Genomic DNA, 13,868 nt, shown 5'->3' with positions numbered 1-13,868 from the left:
TCCTTCAGTTTCTCTAACTCTTGTATCCTCTCTGTCGTAGAGTATTATCAAGAAACTGAATCGATCTTCTATTTTCTTCACAATCTTCCAATGTATCCTTAGAACCACCTAGACTAGTGTGGGCAATTCTCAACACATGAGATAGATATAGAGAGAAGAAGAGAAAATAACAAAGAGGCTTAGAAAAGGACTTGTGTTTAGAGAGAATCTAAAACTATCAGAAAATTTGACTTATGACTTATCAAACTTCTGTTTTGACTTCTCTCTAAGCACTCCTTTTATAGACTCAATTAGGCCATTTAATTTAATTAAAAAATCAATAAAATAATAGTCATTTTGAAGCCCTAGGTCAAAATTATCATGGGCTTTAGGCCCGTGAAATTTCTCATTTGATTATAAGTCCATTGGACTTAAAATCAAGGCCTGTATTATTTTCTATTGATTTAATTAATTAAATAATTATTTAAATCCTTTATCAAATTAATTATTTATAATTTGAACCTTGATTTAAATTTATTTATTAATTTAGATACCAATTTATCTTAATTAATAAATCTGCCATAATTTCTCTTTTCTTCTCAAAATTACACAACTCTGTGAAACTATCCAAAATTGACCTAGTCAACTTTGATACTTCTAATTGATGATTAAATCAATTAATTGAGACTATCTAGATGATTTTATCCAAGGTACAATGGGGACCATGGGCCTATGAAATCAAGCTCCAATAAGTTATCATAAATCTAACAAATAAATTTACTAACTTATTAATTCCTCGTGACTCCACTGTAGACTTGGAATTGCACTCTTGAATTCATAGAACGCTCTATAACAAATATAGATACGCTATTAATTATTCATTGTTACAACCATAATTGTCACTCAATCCTCTATAGACAGTCTACAATGAGATAGGACTAAAATATTGTGTTTACCCCTCATTGTATTTTATCCTTAAAACACTTAGTTCCTTGTAAATGATATTTTAGTAAACTAATTTAATTACTTAAATGAGATCTCTATCATTTAACACCTTGAACCAAACTAAAAGGAAACCATCGTTTCACTTCTTCATCAGAAGCTATAGATGTTCATATCTATGATTAACACTCCCACTCAATTATACTACCGAGTTCCCAAGATGTAAGTATGGGCTAGTCCGTAGGGTAAGCTGGTAACGAACTAGTCAAAGAACTCAAATAATACAATCAGTTAGAATACTAACCACTCAGAATTGAGATTGAATCGACCTATGGTCAACTATATGATATGACTAGAATAGATAATAACGGTATGTTTACTTATCTTATCAACTGTCAATATCTGTCCAGCCGATGTAACAAATACATCCGATCTTATCTACTTTGCTAATGTTCTGGAAAGAACATAACACTGTAATGTGTAAGTAGATCATATCGTAGATTGGCAAGTCAGTGTAAATCCTATGCATTGACTAATCTTAGGACTAACTTATTTTGAACATATAATCATATTTATACTCCACTGTGATTACGTCACTATAAATAAGATTAGCTATATGCTCGAGATTTAATAGAAGTTTATATTAAACAAATAATCATGAAAATAAACACATGTGAGCAAAGTGATTAACCAAGTCAAAAAATGATTTCTATTCTTTTATTGATAATAAAATGAGATTACAAAGAATTTGGGTTTTAATTAGGGCATAAAACCCCAACATACAGCGCTGCTCAATAGCGCCCCAGCGCTATACTCAGAACCCCCAAACCTCCCAAAAGCATCCTGTGTAGCGCTATAGCGCCCTATGATGGGCGCTGTAGTGCTACCCCCAGACTGGTTTTCCCCTGAAACTTCATTCTTCAACTCCTTCAGTTCTAACTCAATTCCAATGCTTCCAAATCCCATTTTTTATGCCAAATGAACCCAAAAACCATCCTCACATACCCCAAACATCACAACCATAAGAACCCTAGCCAAAACTCCCAACAAAACCAAGTATCCAACCTAGAAATCCCAACTGAAATCCTGAGCTAAAACAGGGCAAACCAGGGAATTCAATGGCTAGAAACTTACCTCAAGCTCAGATTATGATGCTCTTCAATGGTGGAACATACTCCCAAACTCCCAAGGTTTACTTCCCAAGCTTGAATCCTCAAGAATGGCTCAAAAATCACAAAGAAAACAGAAGGAGAAAAGGTACGGGAAAGCTCTTGAACTATACTCTGTTTTCTCTTCTTTTCTATAGCCATAAATGGCTTATATCTATCCTAGGGGTGAAAAGACCAAAATACCCCTAGGTCAATTAAGGGTTTCTAAAGGCTCCCAAGGGCAAAATTGGTATTTCCCACCTATCTCGTTAATCATAATTAACGCTCTCCAATTCCCACTATACTCGATAATCTCAAACACCAATAATTCATATCCTGTTACCCTTTAATTCTCGGCAACGCTCTGAACATCAACATCACCCCGAGCCCCGAACTTAAACCTGTTATGACTAGGCCGCTAATTAATATTCCAAGATCGTCTCATGCCGAATAGCTCGAACAAACCCACATTATAATGTGGTCTCAACAATAGGTCACCGACATGCATACAAATATACAATTATGCCCTCAACAGGCCAAATTACCAAAACACCCTTGTAATGAAATGTGGACCCATATGCATGCATTTAACATCATATTATAATATAATTCACATATACATGCATATAATCATTTAATGGCATAATTAAACAGTTATGACCCTCCCGGCCTACTAATCCAGCCATTAAACCGCATTAGAGATTTTGGGGCATTACATAGGAAGAGAGTATTCTCCTCCATCCAAGTTGCACATACATTTACTGTACAATTAGGATCAATAAAATACTTGCCATCACCACTAGAACTCTAATTTCATATGCCTGTTATGAATCTAATATGGTTAATGTTAATATTAACACATTGTGGATTAATCATGGATCAACAATCCATATTTCATATTTCATTCAAGGTTTACAAAACCTAATGAAGCTAGTAGGAAGTGAGCAAAGCATCTTATACGGAAACAAGATGGGCTCACATGTGGAATCTATAAGGACATGCACTTTAGTTTTAAGTAGTAGTTTTGTTTTAAAGGTTAGAAAATACCATTTGTGTTCCAAGTTCTTCTAGAAACTTTTTCAATTTCAAGACTTGTACCTTTTGGATATTCTTTACATTTTCAGAAAAATATTTTAACATATTGTATCAATTTGACTGTGTTGGGAATGGTACAATGTATGATGGTCCTTACTACAATAATCTGCAAAACAATACCACTCATAATGTTATGCATGTTTAAATTGACATTAAGAGATGTGTTATGAATGAGGATTCCTCTACATTGTGACACCAGAGATTGAGGCATATCTCCATTGATAAAATTAAGAGGTTGGTAAAGGATGAGGTACTTAATACCTTAGATTTTATTGACTTTCATACTTGTGTGGATTGCATTAAGGGAAAGCATACCAACTAGTCTTAGAAAAATGGTGTCCATAGGAGTTCTGAATTATTAGAAATCATACATATAGATATATGTAGTCCAGATATGGACTCGTATGGTCAAAAATACCTCATCTCCCTTATAGATGACTACTTACGTTACATGTATCTCTACTTACTTCATAACAAAAGCAAAGCATTAGATGTCTTTAAGACATTTAAAGTTGAAGTAGAGAAACGATGCAATAGGCAAATTAAGATAGTGAGATCAGATAGAGGTGGGAAATATTATGGCAGATACACTAAGATTGGATAAGCACCTGGTCTGTTTGTGAGGTTTCCTGAAGAAAAATGGGATCGTTACCCAATACACCATGCCCGGTACACCCAAGCAAAATGGTGTTGCAGAAAGAAGAAACCGAACGCTATTGGACATGGTGCAGAGTATGCTTAGCAGCAACTCCAAACTTCCTAAATCCTTGTGGACTAAAGCTCTAAAAGCGGCTATGTACATATTAAACCATGTTCCAACCAAGGTTGTCTCAAAAACGCCTTTTGAATTATGGAAAGGTTGGACACCGAGTTTGTAACATGTGCATGTTTGGGGATGCCCGTCTGAAGTTAGGGTGTCTAATCCACAAGAAAAGAAACTGGACCCTAGGACCATTAGTAGGTATTTCATTAGAAATACTGAAAGGTCCAAAGGTTATAGATTCTACTGTCCATCTTATAACACTAGGATTGTGGAATCAAGAAGTGCAAAATTTCTTGAAAATGACTTGATTAGTGGGAGTGATCAATCAAATGACTTAAATTCTGAGAAAGATCATTTAGAACCTTCCACCTTGGGATTAAGATTGATAGTGGTTCAAAACATCCCTCACGTTCAAACGGATGTTGAACAACCACAACAAGTCATTGAAAATCCACAAGTCGATGATGAAGTTCCAATGGATTAAGTTGTTCACGAATTACCTACAGTTGATGAACAAGCAGTTGAACCACCTGCTCCCTAAGAGCTTGCTGGTGTAGCCTTAAGAAGATCCACTAGAATGACAAAATCGGCAATTCATAGTGATTACATTGTGTATTTGCAAGAATCTGACTACAATATTGGAGTCGGAAACAATTTAGAAACATTTTCACAAACCATGGATAGTCAAGAATTGAAATTGTGGTACAATGTCATGAATGGATAAATGAATTCTATAAAGAGAAACGAAGTCTGGGATCTTGTTGAGTTGCCTAATGGGGCGAGGATTATTGGGTTAGTGGGTCTTCAAACAAAGAAAGACTCATTAGGCAACATTGAGAGACATAAAACGAGACTTGTTGTTGAGGTATTCACTCAAAAAAGAAGGAATTGATTACGCATATATTTTCTCATGTTTCTAAGATAGGTTCCCTTAGAGTAATCATGACATTAGTTGCTCATTTCAATTTAGAGCTAAGGCAAAAGGATGTGAAAACTACTTTCCTAAATGTAATCATTGGGCTTAAATGATACTTTAGTTTAAATGCATACCAAATGAGAGAATGTTAGAATATATTATTATATTAATTAGAATTACCAAAAGCCATTCATTCTAATTAATTCTGATTAAATTCAATATTGTGATTAATTGACAGATATTTTTAATATGATCAACATTTAAGGTAGTTACTCAATATTGAGTTACCCAATATTTCATATCCTATTGAATATCAAATATTCTGACATTAATTATGGCAGAGACATTGATGGAATGTCTCACCTATATAAATATAGGATTCTGGTCCCCAAGCTCAACACTCATTCTAATACTCCATCTAAATAGCTAGTGAGAGCTTAGAAGTCCATTACCTTCTCTAATTCTCTTTTGTTTTTCTTTTGCAGATCTAAAGACTTTAGATCGATGTTATCAAATCAATGGCTGGAGGTATAATTAATCAATCTATTTTATTTTTGTAACAATCCTATACAGTTTTATTCTGCATATTAGGATTGTTAATGTATCTAGATTTATATTAATTTTACGATATATATATTTTGTACTTGAAAACATTTTCATGTGGGTTTTTTTCTTGTTTATTAATGAATATCTTGTTGGAAGGTGAAGGAGGCCATCATCTTCACATCTAACATTTAAATCATAATTTCTAAAAAAAAAGAAACTTTCAAATCATAAAATTTAAAATTAACATTTCTAACATTATTATTTTTGAAATAAAAACTAAACTTTAAGACGATCATTTTCTTTTCTTTCTCTCATCTTTTCGGTTTTATTTAGAATTTAAAGTTTATCAAGAAAATTTTTTATAAGAAAAAAGCTTTGGATATTTTATAAAAATCACACAATGACAACCTCTTACTTTTTAAAAAAAAATTTGGAAGTCTTACTTTCTTATCATTATTTATTTATTTTTATAAAAAGTTGAAAGCAGTTTATGATGTAAATGCTAAAAAAAGAATAGGGAACCATAATACCAAAAAGTAGTAATACTGGGACCATTCCAAAAACAAGCCAAATAAAAAATAGCAAGTTTTTTTTCTTTCTTTTTTATTGAGTTTAAAACAACTAGGCTTTTGATTTTTAAAGTACTATTATGGAAATAAAATTAGTTGGGTATACACATACATGGCATTAGGGCAATCTAAGATGTTGTAGACCATTCATTAAAAAAAAAGTTTTAGACTAAGTTTAGTTTTTCAATAGTTGTAATAGTTTTTTTTTTTTTACAAAAACATAATATGATTTTTTTTGGCAAAATGAATAAACTATTATACAAAAAAAGAATCAAAATATAAATGATTATTGTTATTTAAAACATATTTATAGTTTGTATTAAAATAGTCAAATTCACGCACTCATGCAAGTACACGTGTGTGTCTAACACAACAAAGATCAAAGATCCAAAATTTCTCTCTTTTGTTTTTCATTTTCTCTGAACTTGTTTTTATCAAATTGTTCGATATATAAAAAAAAAACACATCAAAGAGTTGAATTTGATCTAGCTAGTGTATTCTGGAGTTTTATACAAAAACTAATAAACAAATTTTTTTAATCTTAATAAATATTAATTAATTAATAGTAATTGATAGTGTAAATAGAGAGAGGAGAGAGAGAGTGGTACTGTAGTGTTGATGGATAACCAATAGCCCAAATGGTCTAGATACTCTGTGTCGTCTGTGTTGAGTTTGTGCGTTGCTTGCTTCAAGATTCTTTTGATTTGGTCTTTTGAAGATCTTTCGTTGATTCTCATGGCGGCAATAACACCCCCAGTCCAACCACAGGGACCAGATCGTACCTCAGCTCCAGGTACCTCCTTACCATCGAAACCCATCTCTCAAAATCACATCTTTCTTCCTTTTTGGCTCATCAATTATCATTATGAAAAATCATTCCTTTTTACTTGATGGGTCTCGTTATTTTTGTCTTTGTTTTCGATGTGAAGTTGTCGAATTCGACAAGATCGCGGTGTCTAGAATATGTTTGATAATTTGTTTCAAATGATAAATTTGATTGAGGTTTGGGTCTTTTGAGACTCGTCTATTGTGATAATTGGGCATTGTGGCATATATAGATAGCCTTGTGTTTATAATTTGGACTTGATCTGCCTTGCCATAGGCTTAGGAGTATTTAACATGGAGATCTAGGATCTGGGCATTTTGAGGTGACATTTTTTCTTTTTCTTTTTCTTTTTTTGGGTTTTTCATGTTTGAATTTCTTGTAATAATTCACTGCTGTATTACTATCTCTAGATTTGGTCAAATTCATAGTATGAATTTTTATTTTTATGTCTATCCTTTTGTGTGGTCATATTTGTTGTTTATGATCTTAGTGGGCTTCCAGCTGACTTAGTTTTAAATTTTATTTATTTCAAGTAGCGATCTGTCCCATTTTTAAAAAAATTAAAGGAGAATGGAGAATGGAAGAAGCATGTGAAGATAAAATTAGTGATAATTTCCTCACACTAAGCTATTGCTTTTGCACTTTACGTCTCTCTTTACTAGAATTGCTCTCACCAATGAGCATGCCCTTGTGGACTGTATCATTTTATTGGAGGGGTACGTTGAATTTTACTGATGCTATTGCTTTACTTAGTAATTAGTATGAGGTGAAATGGGGAGCAAATGCAATTTGACTGTTCTTGGAGGATTGTTCAGAACATGTTTTATAGAGACTTTTTAAATCAAGATTTGCTGTATTACCTTTACAATATTACTGAATTGGATTGTTCAAACAAATATTTGGTTTTAAAAGAAATGAGACTATGAGCACAACCAATCATTAATTAGATGAGAATTGAGAGATTGCGATGTAGAATGTATGACTGCTGATTTCCTAAAAGGATAATTTTCAGAGCTGAGTCATCATTGATTTCTAAATTGTAACGCTTCCATCATTTGTGGGGTTATACATTGAACAATTGTGGCCAACATATATTGGACTAAGCCAACCATAGAAACTTCGATTAGAATCTTAATACATTACAAACTTGTATCAAATTGTCTTGCATTTTATAATTATTGCAAGATAGTTTCAATTTTGGGGTTTGAAATTAGAATTATCTACTGCATCATCACTTGAAAGTTTAAGATTTTAGGAGATATTCGTTTCTATTTCCATTAAAGAAAAAAAGATGATCGATTGTTTGTTATTCCAATACCAACTAAGAAGACCAATAGTTTTAAAACAGTTCTATAACAATGATGATACAACACAGTATCTGTAAAGTGATCAATTTTTTTTGATAGATACTAATGTTTTACTGTAATTTCATGCTATTGTCTAGCTTCCAGATCATTATTTCATCAATCATTACAGCCCCACTATATAAGTTTATATGTTAACTATTTTTTGAGAATGTCAACCATTGAATGTTAAATTCTGTCTTTTTAATTGACTGCGATTTTGGTAGAGATTCTTTTCTACACATTATTGTAGCTGTATTACAAGTCTGTTGATGTGGCATGATTACTTCATCTATATATTCATATCATTCTATTTATTATGTGTGCATAGGTGTGCACGTCTGGATTTGTGCGCACATATTCATAACTTCAAGTTTTCCTATCCTCGAATTTTGCTTTGGTTGGTCAATTATTTGTACTGCCTGTGTTTCTAAGACTGTAAGTCACTAAGCCTACTCATGGATGCAGAAGAGAAACCTGCGGAACTAGATAATGTGACGGAGCAGGTAGTTCTGCGATCTTTGATGCTCTTTTTTTTAAAAAGTTCTTTCTATATTAATATTCTTTTTCTTTAGATATAATGTCTGATTAGAAGTGTATATATTATTTTACCAGCAGCTCTCAGCAAAAAAAGAAGGGTCAGATTCTCCAAATCCTTCACAGGATGCTGCCACTGTTGCTCATCTGAGGGATCCAGTGGTTCAATCGGGATCTTTGGCTTCTGGCGGAGATCGAACAGTCTATCCACCTAACATTTATGCTCCACAGGCCCAGACATTCTACTATAGAGGTTTGTCCTTGATTTTTTTCATCTAATATGGAACCCAATACACATGGCCAATAATTCAGTCTGGTTTTTTGTTCAATTGTTTGTTTGTTACCTTTCTCATTAATCATTATTTCTCCTGCTTCTTTAGTGAGATTATTTTTCTGTATGAGTACTACTGTATTATGATACATAGTTGAGGATTACTCACCATTTTTGTACATTTCAAAAGATCTAGTACAGATAAATTTCTGCATTTACCTGAAGTCAATTAGGTGACGATGATAATAATATATCATAATTGTGTGTCTTTAATAAAACAATATTCACCATTATCTAAAACTAAGACTATGAAGTGATTTGTGCTTGTCAAGACTGAGAATTATTCGTTAATGAATGTAATTTAGAAACTACGCTATTTAAGGTCCTAGTTGGTGTAGGCGTAAATGCATCATCAACCTTGATTTTGCCCATATACAGATTACTTTAAATATATAAAAGTTATTATGTCTTACTTAAAGAAGCTAAGATTGAATACTTGTTTGCTTTGGTTATTCTTTTTGAGTTTACAAACTTGTGATAGAAGTCTACGACTTTTGCTCTTTTATTTTTCGTATCAAATTAAAATGAGGCTATAATATATGAATATATGATGATAAGGGATCTTCTTAGCTGTGCTTCTCTTTCACGCAAGGGATGTGTCATGCTTTGCACTGAAATGTACAGTACTGTTGATTTTCATCTTTGTGGTGGTAGAGTATCCATGATGAATTATAGATCAGTTGTGCAGTAGCTATGCCCTGAATTGCCTAATTAAGGGGTTGTCAACTTGTGAAGTTTATTTTTGATGCCTTAGTATTTTCTGAATTTTATTATAATATTTACTGTAGAGTGTTCTTGTTCTTGTTACTAACAAAAATTAAGGTGTACTGAATTTTTGTGCTGCGGTGTAACTCTAGGTTATGACAATGGTGAATGGGATGAATATCCTCAGTACCTCAATGCTGAAGGATTGGAAATTGGATCTCCTGTGAGTATTTTTGTTGTTTTTTTTAATTTGTTATTACTTTCTTTTCCTTTATTTAATATTACTTACTATAGTTTTCTTTGGTAATCTTAACTAGGGCGTGTACAATGAAAATCCTTCTCTTGTGTTCCATTCTGGATATGGTTACAATCCACAAATGCCATATGGACCTTATTCCCCAGTTACAACGCCTTTGCCGTCTGTAGGTGGAGATGCACAGATGTACTCCCCACAGCAATTTCAATATTCAGGGCCACCTTATTATCAGCAGTTAGGTCCGCCTAGCATGCCATATATGAATTCACGAACTCCAGGTTCACAGCCAGAGCTCACTACATTACTAGGTGTTGACCAACAAGGTGATAGCATGCATTTTGGACCAAGGCCTGGTTATTCTGCTGTAGGATCTTTTGGTAGAGGCAGCTTTCCTGGAAATCCTGGGAGTCCTGGCTTTCATGATTTGCATCAAGGTTTTGACGGATTGAGATCTGGAGGAATTTGGTCAGATTGGTCCAAATCCTCAGACAGGCAGAGGTCTCTGACTCCCTTGTCACCAGCAGCATCTCCACAGCCCATTGGCCCAGTTGGGTCATTTGGGCAGAATGTTGGAATGGTTTGTTCTTTTTCCCTTCCACTCCTCTGCTATTGAGAATTCAATGGGTTTTTCTCTAGTCTGATGCCTTTTTCGTTCTTTGAAGTTTGGGGAAAGACTTTCATGTCTAACTACTATCTTCAACTCCCAAATACTTTTACCAAACATCATTTTAAGTTATCATTATTCACCAATATTCATAGGTGTTTTTTAGTCTTATTTTGTATCTTATCATGTGACAGTTATGACTGTCTTCTTGATATGTTTTGCATGGAAAAAAATCTTCACATTTGAAGACTTATGTATAACCAGTGTAAGACTTCATAAGCGTTTGGTGCAAATGCTGACTACTTAATGTTTCCAGGCATCCCAACACCAAAGATCTCCATATGGATTTGGATCTGGTTCGAATTCTTATACTAGAGGCTACTTGCCCAGCGGCTTTAGTCAAGGCTCTAGTGCATCCTTTGCCAGTTTGGGAACAAACAGTAGGGGATGGCTCTCACTTGACAGTAGCAAACGACGTGTGAGGGGCAGTGTTTCACTGTGCAGCTGTAATGGAACTCTTGATATCCTTAATGAGCAGAACCGAGGACCAAGGGCCTCGAAGCCAAAGAGTCAAATTATTGCAGATGGTACTTCTGCCGACAATAACAAGCACAACACAACAACTGTTAAGATCCATGATGAATTATACAATCGTCTGGACTTTTTAGCAGAGTACAAGGAAGCTAAATTTTATATCATCAAATCATACAGTGAAGACAATGTTCACAAGAGTATCAAATATGGTGTGTGGGCTAGCACACCAAATGGGAACAGAAAGTTAGATGCTGCATACCGTGAAGCTAAGGAGAAACAAGATAACTGCCCAGTCTTTCTCTTCTTTTCGGTATATTTCGAATCTGTTCTCTTAAATTTATACTCCATTTTATCTATGATGAGTCTGTGCCTGAATGATAACTGCTAATTAGACAAGGCAACAAAATTTCTCTCAATTCTTCCTTTACATGAAATCTAATTCTGAAAAAAGACTCTTGATTGACAGCAAAAAAATCACCAGTTGATTTGAGCTTCTCATTTGATATGACATTTCAACATGATGTTTATCATTCCTCGACTTTTATTTATCAATTATTCTCAACTTTTATTTATTGACAAAGGAGGGAAAAAATAATACTAGGAAATTCATGGTAAATTTTGGGACCTTAACTCTGTTGCAACTCTACACAATTCCACACATGTGCAGACGAGCTTTCTGAAATTTAATCATTGAGCATGCATCTTTGTACAACTCTAGTATCAAATATTTTATTTGCATATATACCCTTCAATATTGATTCTGATCTTGGTCTGACACTAGAATAAATGGTTATTGATGTAATTATTTCTTTACAATTGCTGGTAGAAAGTTGGCCTTTCTTCCCTCATTTTGTCTTGCTTACTACCTTTTTCCTAATCTAATTGTTTTTTTTTTATAACTTGAAGGTGAATGCTAGTGCTCAGTTTTGTGGAGTAGCTGAAATGATTGGACCTGTTGATTTTGACAAGAGTGTAGATTACTGGCAGCAAGATAAATGGAGTGGGCAGTTTCCTGTGAAGTGGCATCTCATTAAAGATGTACCCAATAGCCAGTTTCGTCATATTGTGCTTGAGCATAATGACAACAAGCCTGTAACCAATAGTAGAGACACTCAAGAGGTGAGAATTTTAGATTTGGCTTTTTTATTCTACTTTATTGAATTTCTACAAGATTGAACATTGTTTTGTTCACATCTTAACCCAATAATAAGGCATATAAGTTCCTATTAAAAGCTTGGCTTTAACCTAGCTGGTGTACGTTGAAGTGGCTGTTTTTGTTTTGTTTTTTGTTTTTTTTGACAGACTTTCATCATGGACAGTTAGCTTCTGTTGTATTGACCTTGATTTGAATTTTGTAGGTAAAGTTGGAGCAGGGTATTGAGATGTTGAAGATCTTCAAAAATTATGAAACTGATATGTCCATTCTAGACGATTTTGACTTCTACGAAGACAGGCAGAAAGCAATGCAAGAACGGAAGGCTCGTCAACAAGCCAGTGTAGTTGGTGTTGGTGTTGTAAACGAAAATGAGCATAGAAATGCTGTTACAATATCTGGTGGTTTTATAAAGCAAATGTCTAAGAGTTTTGCCCAAGTTGTACGCCTAGACGAGGGTAGTAAAGAACCTTCCCTTGTAGAAAGAGCCACTCCTGCCAATGATGTCTCCATAGGCACCATGGTAAAACTCGAAGATGCTATTACAGCAGCCGTGCCTCCTACTCAGAGCAGTTAATATTGTGATCAGGTTTGCTGTGCCATATGTGACACAAAACATCAAATTTTACTATGGTTTTCATTATTTTGTGATAAAATGTAGGCTCTTATGTCTACTTATTTATTGTAAGTGCATCAATATCTGAATGGAAAGGTATTTTATAAGTTCTACGAAGCTGACGAGCTTCTTGTATAATAATATGCTTCACAAGTGCTGCATTTCAATTGTAGCCGTTTAATTCTCCTTTGGTAAGTTTGTTTTTGGTGACACTAGTTCTTTTTGTGAAGATATTGTCTTCATAAATTTCTATTTCTTTGCAGGCAAATTTAATAAGAGATAATGAGAAAAAGACGGTGCAACAAAATATACTTTTATTAATATATTTTTATTTTTCTACCAATTGTTTATTACATTGTAAAAGTAAAAGTATGTAATGGAGAAGTCTTTAACCTCACATCATATAATTATTGATTGGTTTATCATAATGACTTTATATGTTTATTGTTGATTGCAGCTGTTACTAAATTTTATATAAAATGTGTATGTACAAAATATAAGGTATATGGCATCTTCTTCTAATACTCTATTATTTTAATATTATATTTAATGCATTTCATTTTCACGTTTGCAGTAGTAGTATCTGAAATTTTTTAATATGGTTAATAAGTTTGGTTTTGAGCTAATCTCAGAGGAGTTTTTTTATAGTTACAATGTGGGTTTGTTTTTTATTACAATATTAAGGCCTACTGACAGTTTAGTTTGGATTTTTTCCCAGAACTATTACTTCTTGCCATTCGTGCTTTCTGAATTTTTTAAATTGTTAAAAATGCACCGTTACTTAATTATGGGACTTTCGTTAAATTTTTGGTGATGCAGCTAACAGAATGATGACTTGGCATTTGGGCGCTGACGTGATATTGTCAAGTTAGTAATATCACGTTAGTGTCATGTGTATAATTCAATTAAAAAAATAATTAAAAAATAAATTTAAAAAATAAAAAATAATTAATATATTACTTTTTACTTCGTTTTTCTTTTTTTTTTATTTAAATATTTTTTACT

General features: G+C 33.4%; 1 protein-coding gene across 5 annotated transcripts; it reads left to right on the top strand.

Moving 5' to 3' along the window:
• The first annotated feature begins 6,402 nt into the window (after positions 1-6,402).
• LOC133822596 (YTH domain-containing protein ECT4) lies at positions 6,403-13,049 on the top strand. 5 transcript variants are annotated; one of them, XM_062254976.1, is made up of 8 exons: positions 6,403-6,751; positions 8,563-8,633; positions 8,746-8,917; positions 9,853-9,923; positions 10,018-10,533; positions 10,877-11,404; positions 12,001-12,213; positions 12,453-13,049. In XM_062254976.1, the coding sequence occupies exons 1-8, from the start codon at positions 6,694-6,696 to the stop codon at positions 12,822-12,824; spliced, it is 2,001 nt and encodes a 666-aa protein (XP_062110960.1). In that variant the 5' UTR covers positions 6,403-6,693; the 3' UTR covers positions 12,825-13,049. The 5 variants fall into 5 exon arrangements, with proteins under 5 accessions (XP_062110960.1, XP_062110958.1, XP_062110962.1 ...); XM_062254974.1 differs by having other exon boundaries at positions 8,743-8,917; XM_062254978.1 differs by having other exon boundaries at positions 6,404-6,751; positions 8,596-8,633.
• The last annotated feature ends 819 nt before the right edge of the window (positions 13,050-13,868 follow it).

Source organism: Humulus lupulus, chromosome 3, assembly GCF_963169125.1.
Source record: "Humulus lupulus chromosome 3, drHumLupu1.1, whole genome shotgun sequence".
NCBI lineage: Eukaryota > Viridiplantae > Streptophyta > Magnoliopsida > Rosales > Cannabaceae > Humulus > Humulus lupulus.
Note: the sequence above shows the minus strand (reverse complement) of the source record. Positions and strands in the feature narration are given on the sequence as shown.